Source organism: Erpetoichthys calabaricus, chromosome 3 (assembly GCF_900747795.2).
Source record: "Erpetoichthys calabaricus chromosome 3, fErpCal1.3, whole genome shotgun sequence".
Lineage (NCBI taxonomy): Eukaryota > Metazoa > Chordata > Cladistia > Polypteriformes > Polypteridae > Erpetoichthys > Erpetoichthys calabaricus.
Window position 1 is genome coordinate 21,147,564 of NC_041396.2, and position 14,141 is coordinate 21,161,704.

The following is a 14,141-nucleotide window of genomic DNA, read 5'->3' on the forward strand; positions in this document are numbered from 1 at the left end:
TACTTGTCTGATGTGGCTCTGTGGTTAGTTCTTTATCTTGTATCTGTTTAGTTTAGTTTAGTACATGACATATTATTTTTTTTCCATTTCAGAGTAGTCTTGAAATGCGTGTCTGTAATATTTGTGTGCCTACTTTGTGAGGATCAACCGGATATAAGTGAAATTTTGTTTTTCTGTCTCTAATGTGCTTTCATTGTTTTTATAAATGCATATCATGTTGTTTATCTATCTATCCATCCATCCAGATATTACATACAGTATGTCAGGCAGCCTGAGATCTTCTGTATCTATGGAGCCCAATTTTTTATAATTAGGAATTTGTGGTCTGAAATGGAGGATTATTTGACGTTATGTGAGAGATATTCAGATGGCTTTCCTGACCTGGAAATGGTCCTGGTATAAAATGTAAAGCCATGGAGGTTTCTGATTATGTTAGCAAAACAAATCAAATGAAAGAGATATGGAGGCTGACTAATATTTTTATTTCTGACCAGAATCCTAACAAACCATTTTTGAATAATTCTTTAACTTGACAGTAAACTGATTATGGCACATTTTTAAAACTGTCCAGTTGTTGAGAGCTTTTTTGAATGCTTGCACTCTGTGTTGCATGATGAGCATAAACGTTACATCAGCTATTTATTAAAACTTTACAGATGGCTGTCCAGGAAGAAGATAAGGCAGCAGCATTGATCTCGATACATCCTGCTTAGGAAGTGTGTGAACCACAAGACGCAGTGGCGTTAGGGTGGGCAGGCAGTGTCTGGTTTGACTTCTCTGACCTTGTTAGGCAGAATGAAGCTTCATGCCCTGTGAGTCAGACTTCTGGATTAACATGAAGTGGTCTTGGCACAGTAGACTTCTCACTGCAGGTAGGTCTGCTAAAACTGGACTGGTGTTCTTATCAGATTCGACTTGGCTTGAATGCTTCTTGATGATTTGTAACCAGTATGAGTGAATGTGCATATGGGTGTGACCAGAGAATCAGCTTCCATCAGAAGTGGTTCCTGCTTTGTACCCTGTGCTGCTGGCAAATGCCATAGCTTTATAAATATTGGGTTCAGGAAATAGAAGAATAAATATTTTATTTGATCTTGATGAGCTGTTACCAAGTGTAAAGTCTCAGAACTAATACATTTACTCCACTATGCTTCCATCTGTGAGATACAATGCCGGTAGTTTGTTTCATTTTGCTTTCAGTTATTACCATCTTTATATTTTTTAGAATTTTAAGCAGACATTTTTTATTAGGCAGTGAAGCTCCCAAGTGGCCTAAGGTGCTAAACGTTGATGAATAAGGCTGCTGGTTTAATCCTCATCTCTGTATCACTGTGAGACCATGAGTAAGCCATCGAGTCTGCACAATGTAAAGAAATGCTTGTAAACGTGGACTGGCACATCATCTTGGGGTGGGTCATGTCTTGCACCTCATGCCAGGAAACATCACTGCTTACATGAACCTTAACAGATGCAGAAAATGGATGGATGGATGAATGTTAGTCCCTTTGGATAAACCCATGAGCCAAATAACACACGTAAGAAAATGTAAGAATGTAGTAATACGCTGATGTTGCTGGAAACTTCATTGTTTTCACGGTTGGAACATCTTTACATGTTCTAGGTTGAAATTCGCTAAAGCTTTTCAATGGGAGTGTTTGAAGTTTCCAGACTTTGGATAGTATGCTGTATTTGAGACATAGCAACAGAAACGGATCTTTCCTGGCAAATTTCCTTGAATAATAGCTTGGGCACATTTCTACAATATGTGTCCACAGGGAACTGAGTTGTTTCATGAGGACAGCCAGATGGACAGACAGACACGCCTAAAAAGCAAATCAGAATAAATTCCACAAAGGTTTACCATTATTAATCAAAGCAAAATGGATGCATTTTCTCTTTCCAGACAGATGTGTTATTGATATTAATAAGATATTTGTTCTCTAATGTCATGGCTTGTATTATTAATTTCTGTTTTTATGTGTTTCTTGTAGCTTTCATTTGTATAAAGTTAGCTGAAGCAATGACTGTCAAAACAACAGAAGGAGAAAAACTACAAGTTGTCTGTGAATACAACTACAGGTATAAGTTACACAATAAATACTTCTGCCGACACCCATGTAACAGTGACAATGACGTCCTTGTCCTGTCCAGTAAACCTGAAACCCTGGTGACAAGAGGCAGATTCCATCTGTTTGATTACTCCTCAAACTGCAATATCAGAGTGACTGTGGACAACGTCCAACTCACAGATACTGGCACATATTACTGTGGCATTGAAGTATCTCTCAGGTTGGACAGATTCACTCAAGTATTCATTAAAGTTGAAAAAGGTAAGTGAGAGGTCATTCTTTTTCATATGCTGGAAGCATATGGTTGTGGAATGTTGGGTTGAATTAATTAGTTTAGGTCAACATGTGGAGTGCAATAACATAACCAAAGACAGTCAGAGTGTTACGGCACCTGTAGATGAACCTTCTGTAATTGAAAATTATTTAAATCCAAAGAAGTGTGTGAAAATGCAAAATCAAGTCTTCTCAGACAGGAGTCTTATTCTGACTGCACAAGATGGTGGGTCATATGGCAGAGTTCATTACACTAAGCTTTCTCTAGCATTTCAGTGGTGCTACACAATGGGCTGCTGGTAGTCTACATGGCTCCAAACGCTGCCCGATTCCTTGCCAGAGGCTTATTGCCACCCACCTCTGAAGTAAAAGAAAAGAGGGGTGAAGTGTTTTTATTTTCCGCAGAATGTAAAAGGAATCCTGGAGGATATGTCTAAGAGTAGTTTTAGAAGGAAAGATATTAACTTACCTTTGATATGGAGTTTAAGTGCTTGAGCTTTGTTCCTGTGTGTGTGTGTCTGCCCACGAGTTAATAGATGCCATGAAGTGGCAAATGCAATGTGACATAAGAACGTGCGATTGGTTAGAGAGTGACGTAGTGCCCTATGATTGGTCGGCAAAACAGCATGGAGTATAAAGAGCACTTCCTTCCTATAACGGTCATCTTTTGACTTAGTCATGCTGATGAGTGATTGTTTCATGTAGCTCTGTGTAACAGTAGCAGCTTGTGTCTTATTTTGTATATACTGTGTTTTTTGTACATATACAGTTGTGCTTGAAAGTTTGTGAACCCTTTAGAATTTTCTATATTTCTGCATAAATCTGACCTAAAACATCATCAGATTTATTGAAAACATCATCCAGTCCTAAAAGTAGGTAAAGAGAAACCAGCTAAACAAATGAGACAAAAATATTATACTTGGTCATTTATTTATTAAGGAAAATGATCGAATATTACATATTTGTGAGTGGCAAAAGTATGTGAACCTTTGCTTTCAGTATCTGGTGTGACCCCCCTTTGCAGCAATAACTGCAACTAAACGTTTCCGGTAACTGTTGCTCAGTCCTGAATTTTCGCCCATTCATCCGTACAGAACAGCTTTAGCTCTGGGATGTTGGTGGGTTTCCTCATATTAACTGCTTGCTTCAGGTCCTTCCACAACATTTCGATTGGATTATGGTCATGACTTTGACTTGGCCATTCCAAAACATTAACTTTATTCTTCTTTAACCATTCTTTGGTAGAACGACTTGTGTGCTTAGGGTCGTTGTCTTGCTGCATGACCCACCTTCTCTTGAGATTCAATTCATGGACAGATGTCCTGACATTTCCTTTAGAATTCTCTGATATAATTCAGAATTCATTGTTCCATCAATGAAGGCACGCCATCCTAGCCCAGATGCAGCAAAACAGGCCCAAACCATGATACTACCACCACCATGTTTCACAGATGGGATAAGGTTCTTATGCTGGAATGCAGTGTTTTCCTTTCTCCAAACATAACGCTTTTCATTTAAACCAAAAAGTTCTATTTTGATCTCATCCGTCCACAAAACATTCTTCCAATAGTCTTCTGGTTTGTCCACGTGATCTTTAGCAAACTGCAGACGAGCAGCAATGTTTTTTTTGGAGAGCAGTGGCTTTCTCCTTGCAACCCTGCCATGCACACCATTGTTGTTGAGTGTTCTCCTGATGGTGGACTCGTGAACATGAACATTAGCCAATGTGAGAGAGGCCTTCAGTTGCTTAGAAGTTACCCTGGGGTCCTTTGTGACCTCGCTGACTATTACATGCCTTGCTCTTGGAGTGATCTTTGTTGGTCGACCACTCCTGGGGAGGGTAACAATAATCTTGAATTTCCTCCATTTGTACACAATCTGTCTGACTGTGGACTGGTGGAGTCCAAACTCTTTACAGATGGTTTTGTAACCTTTTCCAGCCTGATGAGCATCAACAACTCTTTGTCTGAGGTCCTCAGAAATCGCCTTTGTTCATGCCATGATACACTTCCACAAACATGTGTTGTGAAGAGCAGACTTTGATAGGTCCTTGGGGGGTATTTTTCGTACGTGAATTAGTCGTTTAGCCGGATGTAATTGTTGACAATTTGGCATGATCCTGGATCTGTCGGTTTTTCGAAACTCTTGCTGGAAGTGTTGTCATAGCAACACATCCTAATCCTCAAACCTGCTCGGAGCAGGTTTGTTCTACGTAAACAAGGATTAGTTTACACACGTAATCAGTGACAGTGCGTGGAAGTCATCCAGTCATGGCTGACATATGAAAATTTGACATACTTATTCTTTTTTTTATTGATTTTATTGTAATCATTCCATACAAATGGATCAGTTTTTACAAAAAATAGGATTGTAAACAAATCAACCCCCACCCCTGAGAAAAAGAGTATGGCCAATGGAGTCAAACTTAAAGCTTGTAAAAATAAATAAATTGATGAGTTTAATAAGTGGATAAAGATAAATGGAGAAGAAAAAGAAATGGGGAGATAATCTGCTTCCTCAGTGCTTTAAGAGCTTTTTGTAAAATATTATTGATTAGATCATGCCAGGTTTTGAAAAAGTTCTGCACAGATTCTCTAACTAAGAATTTGATTTTTTCCAATTTCAAATAATATATAACATCAGTTACCCACTGACTTAGAGGAGAGTTAGGATTCTTCCAATTTAGCAAAATAAATCTGTGTGCCAATAGTGTAGTAAAGGCAATCACAGTTTGTTTGTCCTTCTCCACTTTAAGCCCCTCTGTGAGCCCACCAAACACAGCTGTTAATGTGTTAGGAAGGATTGTGACCCCAAGGCTGTCTGAAAGGCACTTACAAATTTTGGTCCAGAATGACTTTAATTTGGTGCAAACCCAAAACATGTGGCCCAGTGAGGCTGGAGCTCGATTGCAACGTTCACAGGTTGGATCTCGCCCTGGAAACATTTTGGACAATTTCAAGCAAGACAGATGTGCTCGATATAAAATTTTGAGCTGAATAATTGTATGCTTTGCGTATATGGAGCGTGAGTGGATTCTCTGCATTGCTACCTTCCACTCCTTTTCTGATTATGTTGAGTGAGAGATTCTTTTCTCACTGTCCTCTTGGATCTTTGAAAGGGAGGGACTGTAAAATAATTTTATATATTGCAGAAATGCTGTCTGAGTCCTTGAAACTGACCAATATTTTTTTCAGCATAGAGGAAGGTGGGAGATGAGGCAAATTGGGCAGGTTCTGTTTAGCAAAGTTTCTAATCTGAAGATAGTGAAAGAAATGTGTTGCTGGAAAGTTAAATTTGGAATGTAATTGTTCATAGGATGCAAAGATGTTGTCTGTATAAAGATCTCTAAGTGATTTAATCCCAAATGTTTTCCAGATATTATTCTTTAAGAAAATTTGCCAAAAAAGTTTTCATTAGAATATATTTAATATAAAGCTTTGAACTTTCAAAACCTCCCATTAAAAAACTTCACCAAATTAATGAATTGGTCTGTTTTAAAACAGAGAAACATTTGGTGCAACTTCAACTACGGATTAGTTTTCTGTTTCAAATTTACCTTGACAGAGGTCACTTCAACGTGTATTTCTTGAACGTTTTCCTCTTTTACTTGTCTAACAGCTGATTCTGAAAGCAAAATTGACTAACTTCTTTTGTGTCTCTAACACTGAGGGACATGGGTGCAATTTGACATTTAGCCTTGGGGGGGCCCAGACAAACCATTTAAAATGGTGGCATTTTTTAAAGTCACAACCATACTGCTTTATATTTATATCATATCCCAAGTCATAAATTATAAATTGTTCATGGTATAAAGTTATACAGTAATTTAACCAAAATCTCACAAAAACATTTTTACAACTTTAAAATTAGTTCTATTAGTTCTATTAATGATATTGAAATGCCAGCACATTTTTTATTTTCTTATCGTACTTGTGACAAAATGTTCTAATTTGTTTAAAAAATAACAATAATGTATGCATGGTGTAAGGTGCTGTGGGACTGGGCTAACTGTTTTAAGAGAGATGCAGAGCAGAGGTGGATTGGCGATGCTAAACTGGCCCATGATATAAGTGGGTGCTCATCCTGCGGTGGGCTGTCATGCTGTGCAGTGATTGTCCTTGCCTTGTGCCTGAGGAGCTTCCCTGCGTCTCTTCTCTATGGTTTTAGAAAATAAATGGACTGATGGAAAGCTGAAACACCTGTAATTTTTTATTTGCCACGTATTTTATCACAAGGTGCTGCTTGTACAGGCAGACACGTGGACAGACACGCTCGCACCACTTGGTAGTCACGTAAATAGCCATTTGAGAATTTGTTTTACTGAAATTAGCAACTATTTGACACACAGAAGAGGAAAACATCCATCCATCCATTATCCAACCCGCTACAGTATATCCTAACTACAGGGTCACGGGGGTCTGCTGGAGCCAATCCCAGCCAACACAGGGCGCAAGTCAGGAAACAAACCATGGGCAGGGCGCCAGCCCACCGCAGGGCACACACACAGGATAATTTAGGATCGCCAATACACCTAACCTGCATGTCTTTGGACTGTGGGAGGAAACCGGAGCACCCGGAGGAAACCCATGCAGACATGGAGAGAACATGCAAACTCCACGCAGGGAGGACCTGGGAAGTGAACCCGGGTCTCCAACTGCAAGGCAGCAACGCTAAGAGGAAAACACCAAATCTAAAATATACAACTTGAATTGACCACTCTCTAGCTAAATTTGAAACAGTAAACTAGGCCGGAGCTCATGCAGTAGTACAGTGTGTACAGTATGTCTGTTTTAATGATAGGTGAGGTGTAAGTGAGAGTTGCTTAGGATGGGTTTAATTATCGTATACATTGGTTTCCAACATATTTGAGGGAAAAAACAACCCTTTATTGGAGATTTATTTTAGTAACATCGTGCATCTGTTGGGAGGGGAAGAAACTCCGCCAATGCTGAGGGAGCTGCACACACAAGTCACTTGTGCACTCTGTTTGAGGTAAGTTCACCATGAAAAAATGTACTTTTCTAGAAATGAATGTAAGAGGAAAGGAATAATATAAATGTCACTCTGTAAGCATAGTGAACAATCTCACAGCTGCATTGTCTGCACAATATATTGATTCAGTATTTCTCTGATGCTTTAAATATATTGCTGAGTGAATGAATTGCTCCTTCATTAACAACACAGTGCATTATTAATTCTCATAAGCCTGTCTAGAAGTTTATTTTAAAAGTAAGGACGGTGTTAAAATGTCCTTTTCATAGGAGACCTTAAATGCAGAGTGGCTGGACAAACAGTAAGCAGCTCATGTAGTGGATACTGCAGGACTAAACTGAAGAAACCTCTGAGGAGATGAGTCACGTCAGCCACACTTGGTGTTGCAACTGCGGCTTCCTGTTAAAGACGGGCCTGCAACGTTATTGTCAATAATCCAAAGCTAAGCCTGACAGTGTTGGGATTTCATTTTGCAGGGCCTTCCACCATGGTGACTCCAGTATGGACGACACAGCAACATAGTGGAGTAACAGCAGAGTCCACCAGATCATCTGTTTGGACAGGTAAAAGAACTATGAGGCTTACTTACCTAAGCAGTGGACTGTAAACCACAAGGTCACACATTCAGTTTCTTTTTGACTAATCATTTAATCCATTGATCCTCCCATTATTCAATCTGTTTGAACTAGTTTACATTTCAAGGAGTAGGGACATATCAAGAAAGCATTGGGTACAGGGCAGGAGTCAACCCTGGATGACGTACTAGTCCATAATTTACATTTATGCACTTAAATTGTTATAGATATAATTATTGTTAAACCGATTTAATCCAATTCAGAGTGGTGGTGGGACTGCAATGTAGGACACAAACTTGGAGAGAGCCCATTGCATCTCTGTGTCCACTCTTAATCACATTCACACTCATACTGATGCCAAATTGGAATTGCCATTGTGCACCTATATTGCAAATATGGAAATGTATGTTACCGGTAATGTGTAAAAACCGGCATTCTATTGAATATCTAGGCAATGTATACAATGCCCGAAATAGGACATACATCGCATTTCATACATTTCCTAGGCATTCTATACAATACCTAAATGGCAAACCGGCAGAGTGTAGAATAAGCTTATTCTCGCCAGAACATTGCATCGTTGGTGCCTGGATCTTTGTTCGTCTGTGTGGAAGCACATGTGCTTGTTGTGCCGCAGCAGAGACTGTTCCATATATTGTGGTGGGTGAAGTACCGCTACAGAAGCTGACCCATATTGTTCTGTGTGAAGATGGGAGAAGAGAATGTAGTGTACGGGCAAGAATCATGACATGCTGACATGCAACAACGGTTCTACAAAGAACTATCCCAAATGCTAGCCAACGCTGCTGAAAATTGTGTTTTTGTAATGGAAGCCACTTAGGAGAAGTTAGTGAATGATGTAACAAAGGCTAAAACGACTACTAAGAAGGAACCACGGGACTATTGGCTGCTGAAACGCTACGATGTGATGATGGTAGAGAACAAAAGCAAGTTGATTTATCCTGTTAAAGAAGGCATCAGTGCTGTTTACGTCAGAGATTCTGAATTATTTGACGTACTTCACGACGCTCATTTGGCCATTGGCCATGGAGGACGAGACAGAATGTTGAAAGAGCTTGCACCCAAATACAAGAACATTACCCGTCATGACATTGAACTGTATATTCACCTTTGTGAGCCATGCCAGAAGAAACAAAAAGGTATAAAAAAAAAAACAACAAATGCCTTTGCGTAAAAAAGAAAATTAAGTGCAATTCAAAATGCCATTCTAGCCTTCCTTGCTGAAACAAATAGTAGGCTAAGTAATGGCACTTCTGATTCTTTTGTTCTCCCAGTAAGCATATCCTGTAGTTCATTTTGTATTTCTTCTGTCATTTTTAGACATTTTGTTATTAAAGACCTTTCCAATCTGGACATTTCACACTTAGCGTAAAATAGTACTTGTCATTCTTAATAATGCCTAGGCATTTTATGCAATGCCTAGGAAAAGTATGTAACAACGCAGATATTTCATACCTTGCCTGTATACATTGCCTAGGTATTCTATACAATACCTGCTTTTCATACATTGCCGGTAACGTATACACTTGTATTATAGTTCTATATTTCTTTAAAAATGTGTACTATGGGAAGGAGCTATGCAAAATAGGCTATATATCCAAAAGTATATGGACACCCCTCCAAATTACAGCGTTCTGGTGTTTCATTTGCACCTGTTTGTCAATTAAATCAACTATTGTCAAACACTGGCAGTAGCATAGGTCATACTGAAGAGCCCGGTGACAGTAAACGTGGCACTGTCATAGCATGACATCTTTGTCACAGTTCAGTATGTGAGATTTCAGCTCTGCTAGATCTGCTCTGGTCAACAGTGAGTGTTGCTGTTGTTGTAAAGTGGAAGTTTTGAAGAGCAACAATAGCTCAGCCATGAAGTGGCAGAACACGTAAACTCACAGAATGAGCCTGCTGAGTGCTAAAGTTCACAGCTTGTTGGCCTTTCCTTTATGGCCTCACTCACACTAGAGTTTCAAACTGCCTCTTGAAGCACTATCAGTCACAAGAGCTGTGCATCAGCAGCTGCACATTAGTAAGATCACTCGGTGCATTGTCATGCATCAGCTGGAGTGGTGTAAATCATCTCACCATTGGACTCTACAGCAGTTCAAATGTGTTCTCTGGAGTAATGACTCACTCTTCATACTCTGGTGGGCTGATGGACAAATCTGGGTTTGATGGTTGCCAAGAGAATGTTACCATCTGTCCTGCGGTGGGTTGGCACCCTGCCCGGGATTGGTTCCCTGCCTTGTGCCCTGTGTTGGCTGGGATTGGCTCCAGCAGACCCCCGTGACCCTGTGTTTGGATTCAGCGGGTTGGAAAATGGATGGATGGATGTTACCATCTGGGCTGAACAGAGCCTACCGTAAAACTAGGTGGAGGAGATATTACAGTCTGGGGATGTTTTTCACGGTTTGGGTTAGGCCCCTTGGCTCCAGTGAAGGGTACTATTAATTAAACATTTTAGACAATTGTGCACTCCTACCTTTCTGGCAACAGTTTGAGAAAGCACCATGACTGTTCCCCTGTGCACAAAGCCAGGTCCATAAAGACATGGAGGAACTTGAGATCAGGGCTTCATGCAGGCCCCACTCAACCCTATTGAACTCCTTTTTGGATGACTTAGAACACTGATTGTGAGCCACGTCTTCTCATCCAACATCAGTACCTGACCTCACAAATGTTATTTTGGCTCAATGGGAACAAATTCCTAGAAATACACTATAAAAACTTGTGAAAAGAGAAGAGTGGAGGCTGTTATAGCTATGAAGAAAGGGAAAACTCCATATTAATGCCACTGGTTTTTGAATGGGATGTCCAACAAGCACGTATAGGTGTGATGGCCAGACGTTCACAAACATTTGAACATATAATGTGTCATTTGCTTCGACCTGACAAAAAAGTGCGTCTGTGGTGCAGCACCTTGTTAACACTTTCACCTGCCATAATGTATTTTTTCATAATCAACAGATCAAGAAGGATGGATGGATGGATGGATATAATTGAGAACTTTCCGTGACTGGGAGTTTGGTTGTATCCCTTTGGTTTGACATGAACTTCTTGGGAATCTGACTGTTGTCTATTTTATAAGACTACATCTCAGGCTGACATTTGACTTATCTACTTCCATCCCTGGCATCAGTTAAATAAACATTTTGATCTGAACACTGTGATGGAGTTTTATCTTCCATCTTGCTCCAAGTGCTGACATGACCCTAGTCTGTTTTGAGAACGTATGCATGTGTATGTTTTGATTTAAAATAAGTCTTCATGCTAACAACCTATTAAAACAGGAAATGCACTGACCAATTTGCACATGAGCTGGACACCTTTGTAAGAGAGAGGTTTTGGAGCATGTGCTGATAGCAAGATGCCGCACCCATCACACGACAAGCACCTGAGTTTGGAACCGAGAGCAGCCGTGCAACAGGCGACACCTCAGCACCACACTGGCACAGTGTGAGGTTTTTTGACAGTGGCTGCAGTTCCAATCCTGCCACTGACCCCCAAGTTTTCCCTGTAATTTGGAAGACCTGCTTGCAGGGCTTGTGACGATGCGGGTTCGCTCCATGCTCCCATCTGACTTCTGGGAGCTCTTGAACCCGACACCGTCGGTAATGTCACCAATGAGCTAGGCAGTGAGGCTCAACAAAGCAAGGGGATGGTGCAAAAAGTGCAAAGTGCTTTTATTTAAAATCAAACACAAACAAAGTGTCCAAATTAAAGTGCAGTGCATCAAAAATCTTTAAATAAATAATCCATTAAAACAGAGGTGAATCCGTGGAGGTTAAAATCCAATAAATACATCCTTTTAAAATAACAACAAGGTTAAAATAACGGCTGGAAGCAGTCTTTCTTTAAAATATCTGGTGCATACTTCTTTACCCCGGCTACTCCCCTGCTTCTCCTGCAACGGGAGAGTCGCCCTACCTTCAATACTGGTCCGGTAGCCCTCCGATCCCTGGCTATGTCAGGCTCCAGCCGGACCGAGACTTGGGTTTCTTCCCCTAGTGGCCAGGGCGCTCACGCTGGGGCTCAGCACACACCCAAAGCCTCCACGACTGCCGCTGCCTTCTTGGCCTTACGTGGCGAGCCATCCATGATCCTGCTCAGCTTTTCAGAGGAGTAGTAGTGACCCAATCCATCCACCCTGAGTGTCGGGCAAACATTCTCTCAGGGCTCTCCTTCCAGCTGCCTGCTTTTGCTCAAGGGAGCCTGCTTTCTCCAGCCTTTCTCTCCCTTAACCTCCGTCCTTCTCTCTTAACTTTTCTCCCTGCTTTCTAGCCGCCTCGCGCTTCTATTTATTACGGGGATGTGGATCAGATGTGGCAATTAGCAGCTCTCAGCACCAATTACAGATGCAGACGACTCCTCACCTGTGCACTTAAGCGAGGACCATCCGCATCACGCATTACCTGGGACCCTCCTCCGGCCACAAATACCACGCCCCCTTGCTAAGCCGCTAGTGCAGCTATTATTTATTTTAAAGTGGCCTTTTTGACGTGAGCTGTGGACCTGCTTCACCACAGGGCTGGATGCCAGTTAACATCATATCCAGGATGGAGCAATTGCAGGTTAAGGGCTTTGCTCAAGGGCCCAATGGGGTAGTCACTTCTGGCATTTACGGGATTCAAACTGGCAACCTAATGATTGCCAGCACAGATCCCTCGCCTCAGAGCCACCTTTGTAAGACAAAAAGAAAATGTGTTTCTTACTTTGTGTTTTCTGTTGTGCAGTAATAATAATTATTTCTCATGTCATTTTCAAACTGACCTAACCCAACTGAGCGTGGTTGCAGCTTATAACGTAGAAAGAAGCCTACATCCAGGGCACAAGTCCATCACAGAACCCACTCCTACACAAACCCCCTCAAATATAACAGGCAGTTTGGAATAGCTAGTTCAACTGACCCGTGTGTCTTTGGGAACGTTGAAGGAAGACAGGAACATGTGGAGGAAAACCATCCTGACCAGCACTTTAAGAAGAACATGAGTGGTTTACATCAGTGTAATTTTCTGTGCTTTCATGGGCTGTATGGTATCTTGGCAGCTCTTGCAGATTCTTTTCAAATAATTTCTTGATGGTACCTGCAGTCCTAACCACCTCAGGCACAACTCTAGTCTTGCTGCCCCACGCCCTTCTGGTCTCAATCTCCAGATCTTTATATTTGCTTTGCTTTACTGCTTCTTTGAGTAAGAAGTTGCTTTCCTCCAGGATTGTTACATCGATCAGCAGACATTGCTACTCCTTCTTGTGATGGTTCACTATATCAGCATGGTTACAAGGGTGTTATACCGTGTTAGCCATTATGAATGTAATGAGAAGTCAAGCAAAATGACACCTTTTATTGGCTAATTAAAAAGATTACAATATTCGAGCTTTTGAGGCAACTCAGGCCCCTTCTTCAGGCAAGATGTAATCAATCTTCTTGCCTGAAGAAGGGGCTTGAGTTGTCTGGAAAGCTTGCATATTGTAATCTTTTTAGTTAGCCAATAAAAGGTGTCATTTTGCTTGACTTCTCACAGCATGGTTACTTGAAATTGCACGATTGGTTTTCACTGCCACGTGCCTCACAATGGTAGTGTCTGACAACAGCCTCCAGCACGTGTTGGTGCCATTTCTCAAGCATTTTCCCGCCTAGCGCACCACAAACCTACCAGTGCAGATAAATGGCAATCTTGTTGTGCTGGTTTATGTATTCAGTAGAGGGATATATCTGATTGTCTCTTCAGACTTCAGCTCACATTCTCCACTTGCTCTCAAACTGTTGCTTCATGATGTTCCACTGGTGGTACCTAGTATTGAGTGCCAGCTAATGAGCTGTTGGCAAAACAAAATGGTGACCATATTCAGCCATGCCACACTTGTCCACAAATGGTCTATCAAGGCTATATAGAAGTACTGGCTATGCGGTAGCCTTTTTTCAACAGCTCGATTTTCTCTTGTTTCAATGATGGTCTTGAATCTCAGCTTCATTACAGATTGCTCAATGGACTTTGCTGGCAAATACTTGCACTTGACTTTGCTGTTGCTTTGAGGGAGTGTTTTGCTCTGCTTACCTCAAGGTGAACTTAACTTTGCCAATGATGGTACTGTTGTATGTGGACATGAGTTTGATGAGTCCATGGCCACCATTCCATATTTAGATATATGGTTGCTCGACATCTGCTTTTGGATAGTGAAGTCCATGTATGGTCAGGACCATTCGTGATTTTGG

At 41.1% G+C, this 14,141-nt stretch overlaps 1 protein-coding gene across 1 annotated transcript in view; it reads left to right on the plus strand.

Annotated features, from left to right (window-relative positions):
• The first annotated feature begins 766 nt into the window (after positions 1-766).
• Positions 767-14,141, plus strand: part of LOC114647665 (CMRF35-like molecule 6) — a 35,631-nt gene continuing 22,256 nt past the window's right edge. Inside the window, exons 1-3 of the mRNA XM_051924310.1 lie at positions 767-872; positions 1,992-2,330; positions 7,811-7,897. Coding sequence (XP_051780270.1) covers positions 806-872; positions 1,992-2,330; positions 7,811-7,897 — 493 coding nt within the window. The 5' untranslated portion in view covers positions 767-805. The remainder of the gene's footprint in view (positions 873-1,991; positions 2,331-7,810; positions 7,898-14,141) is intronic.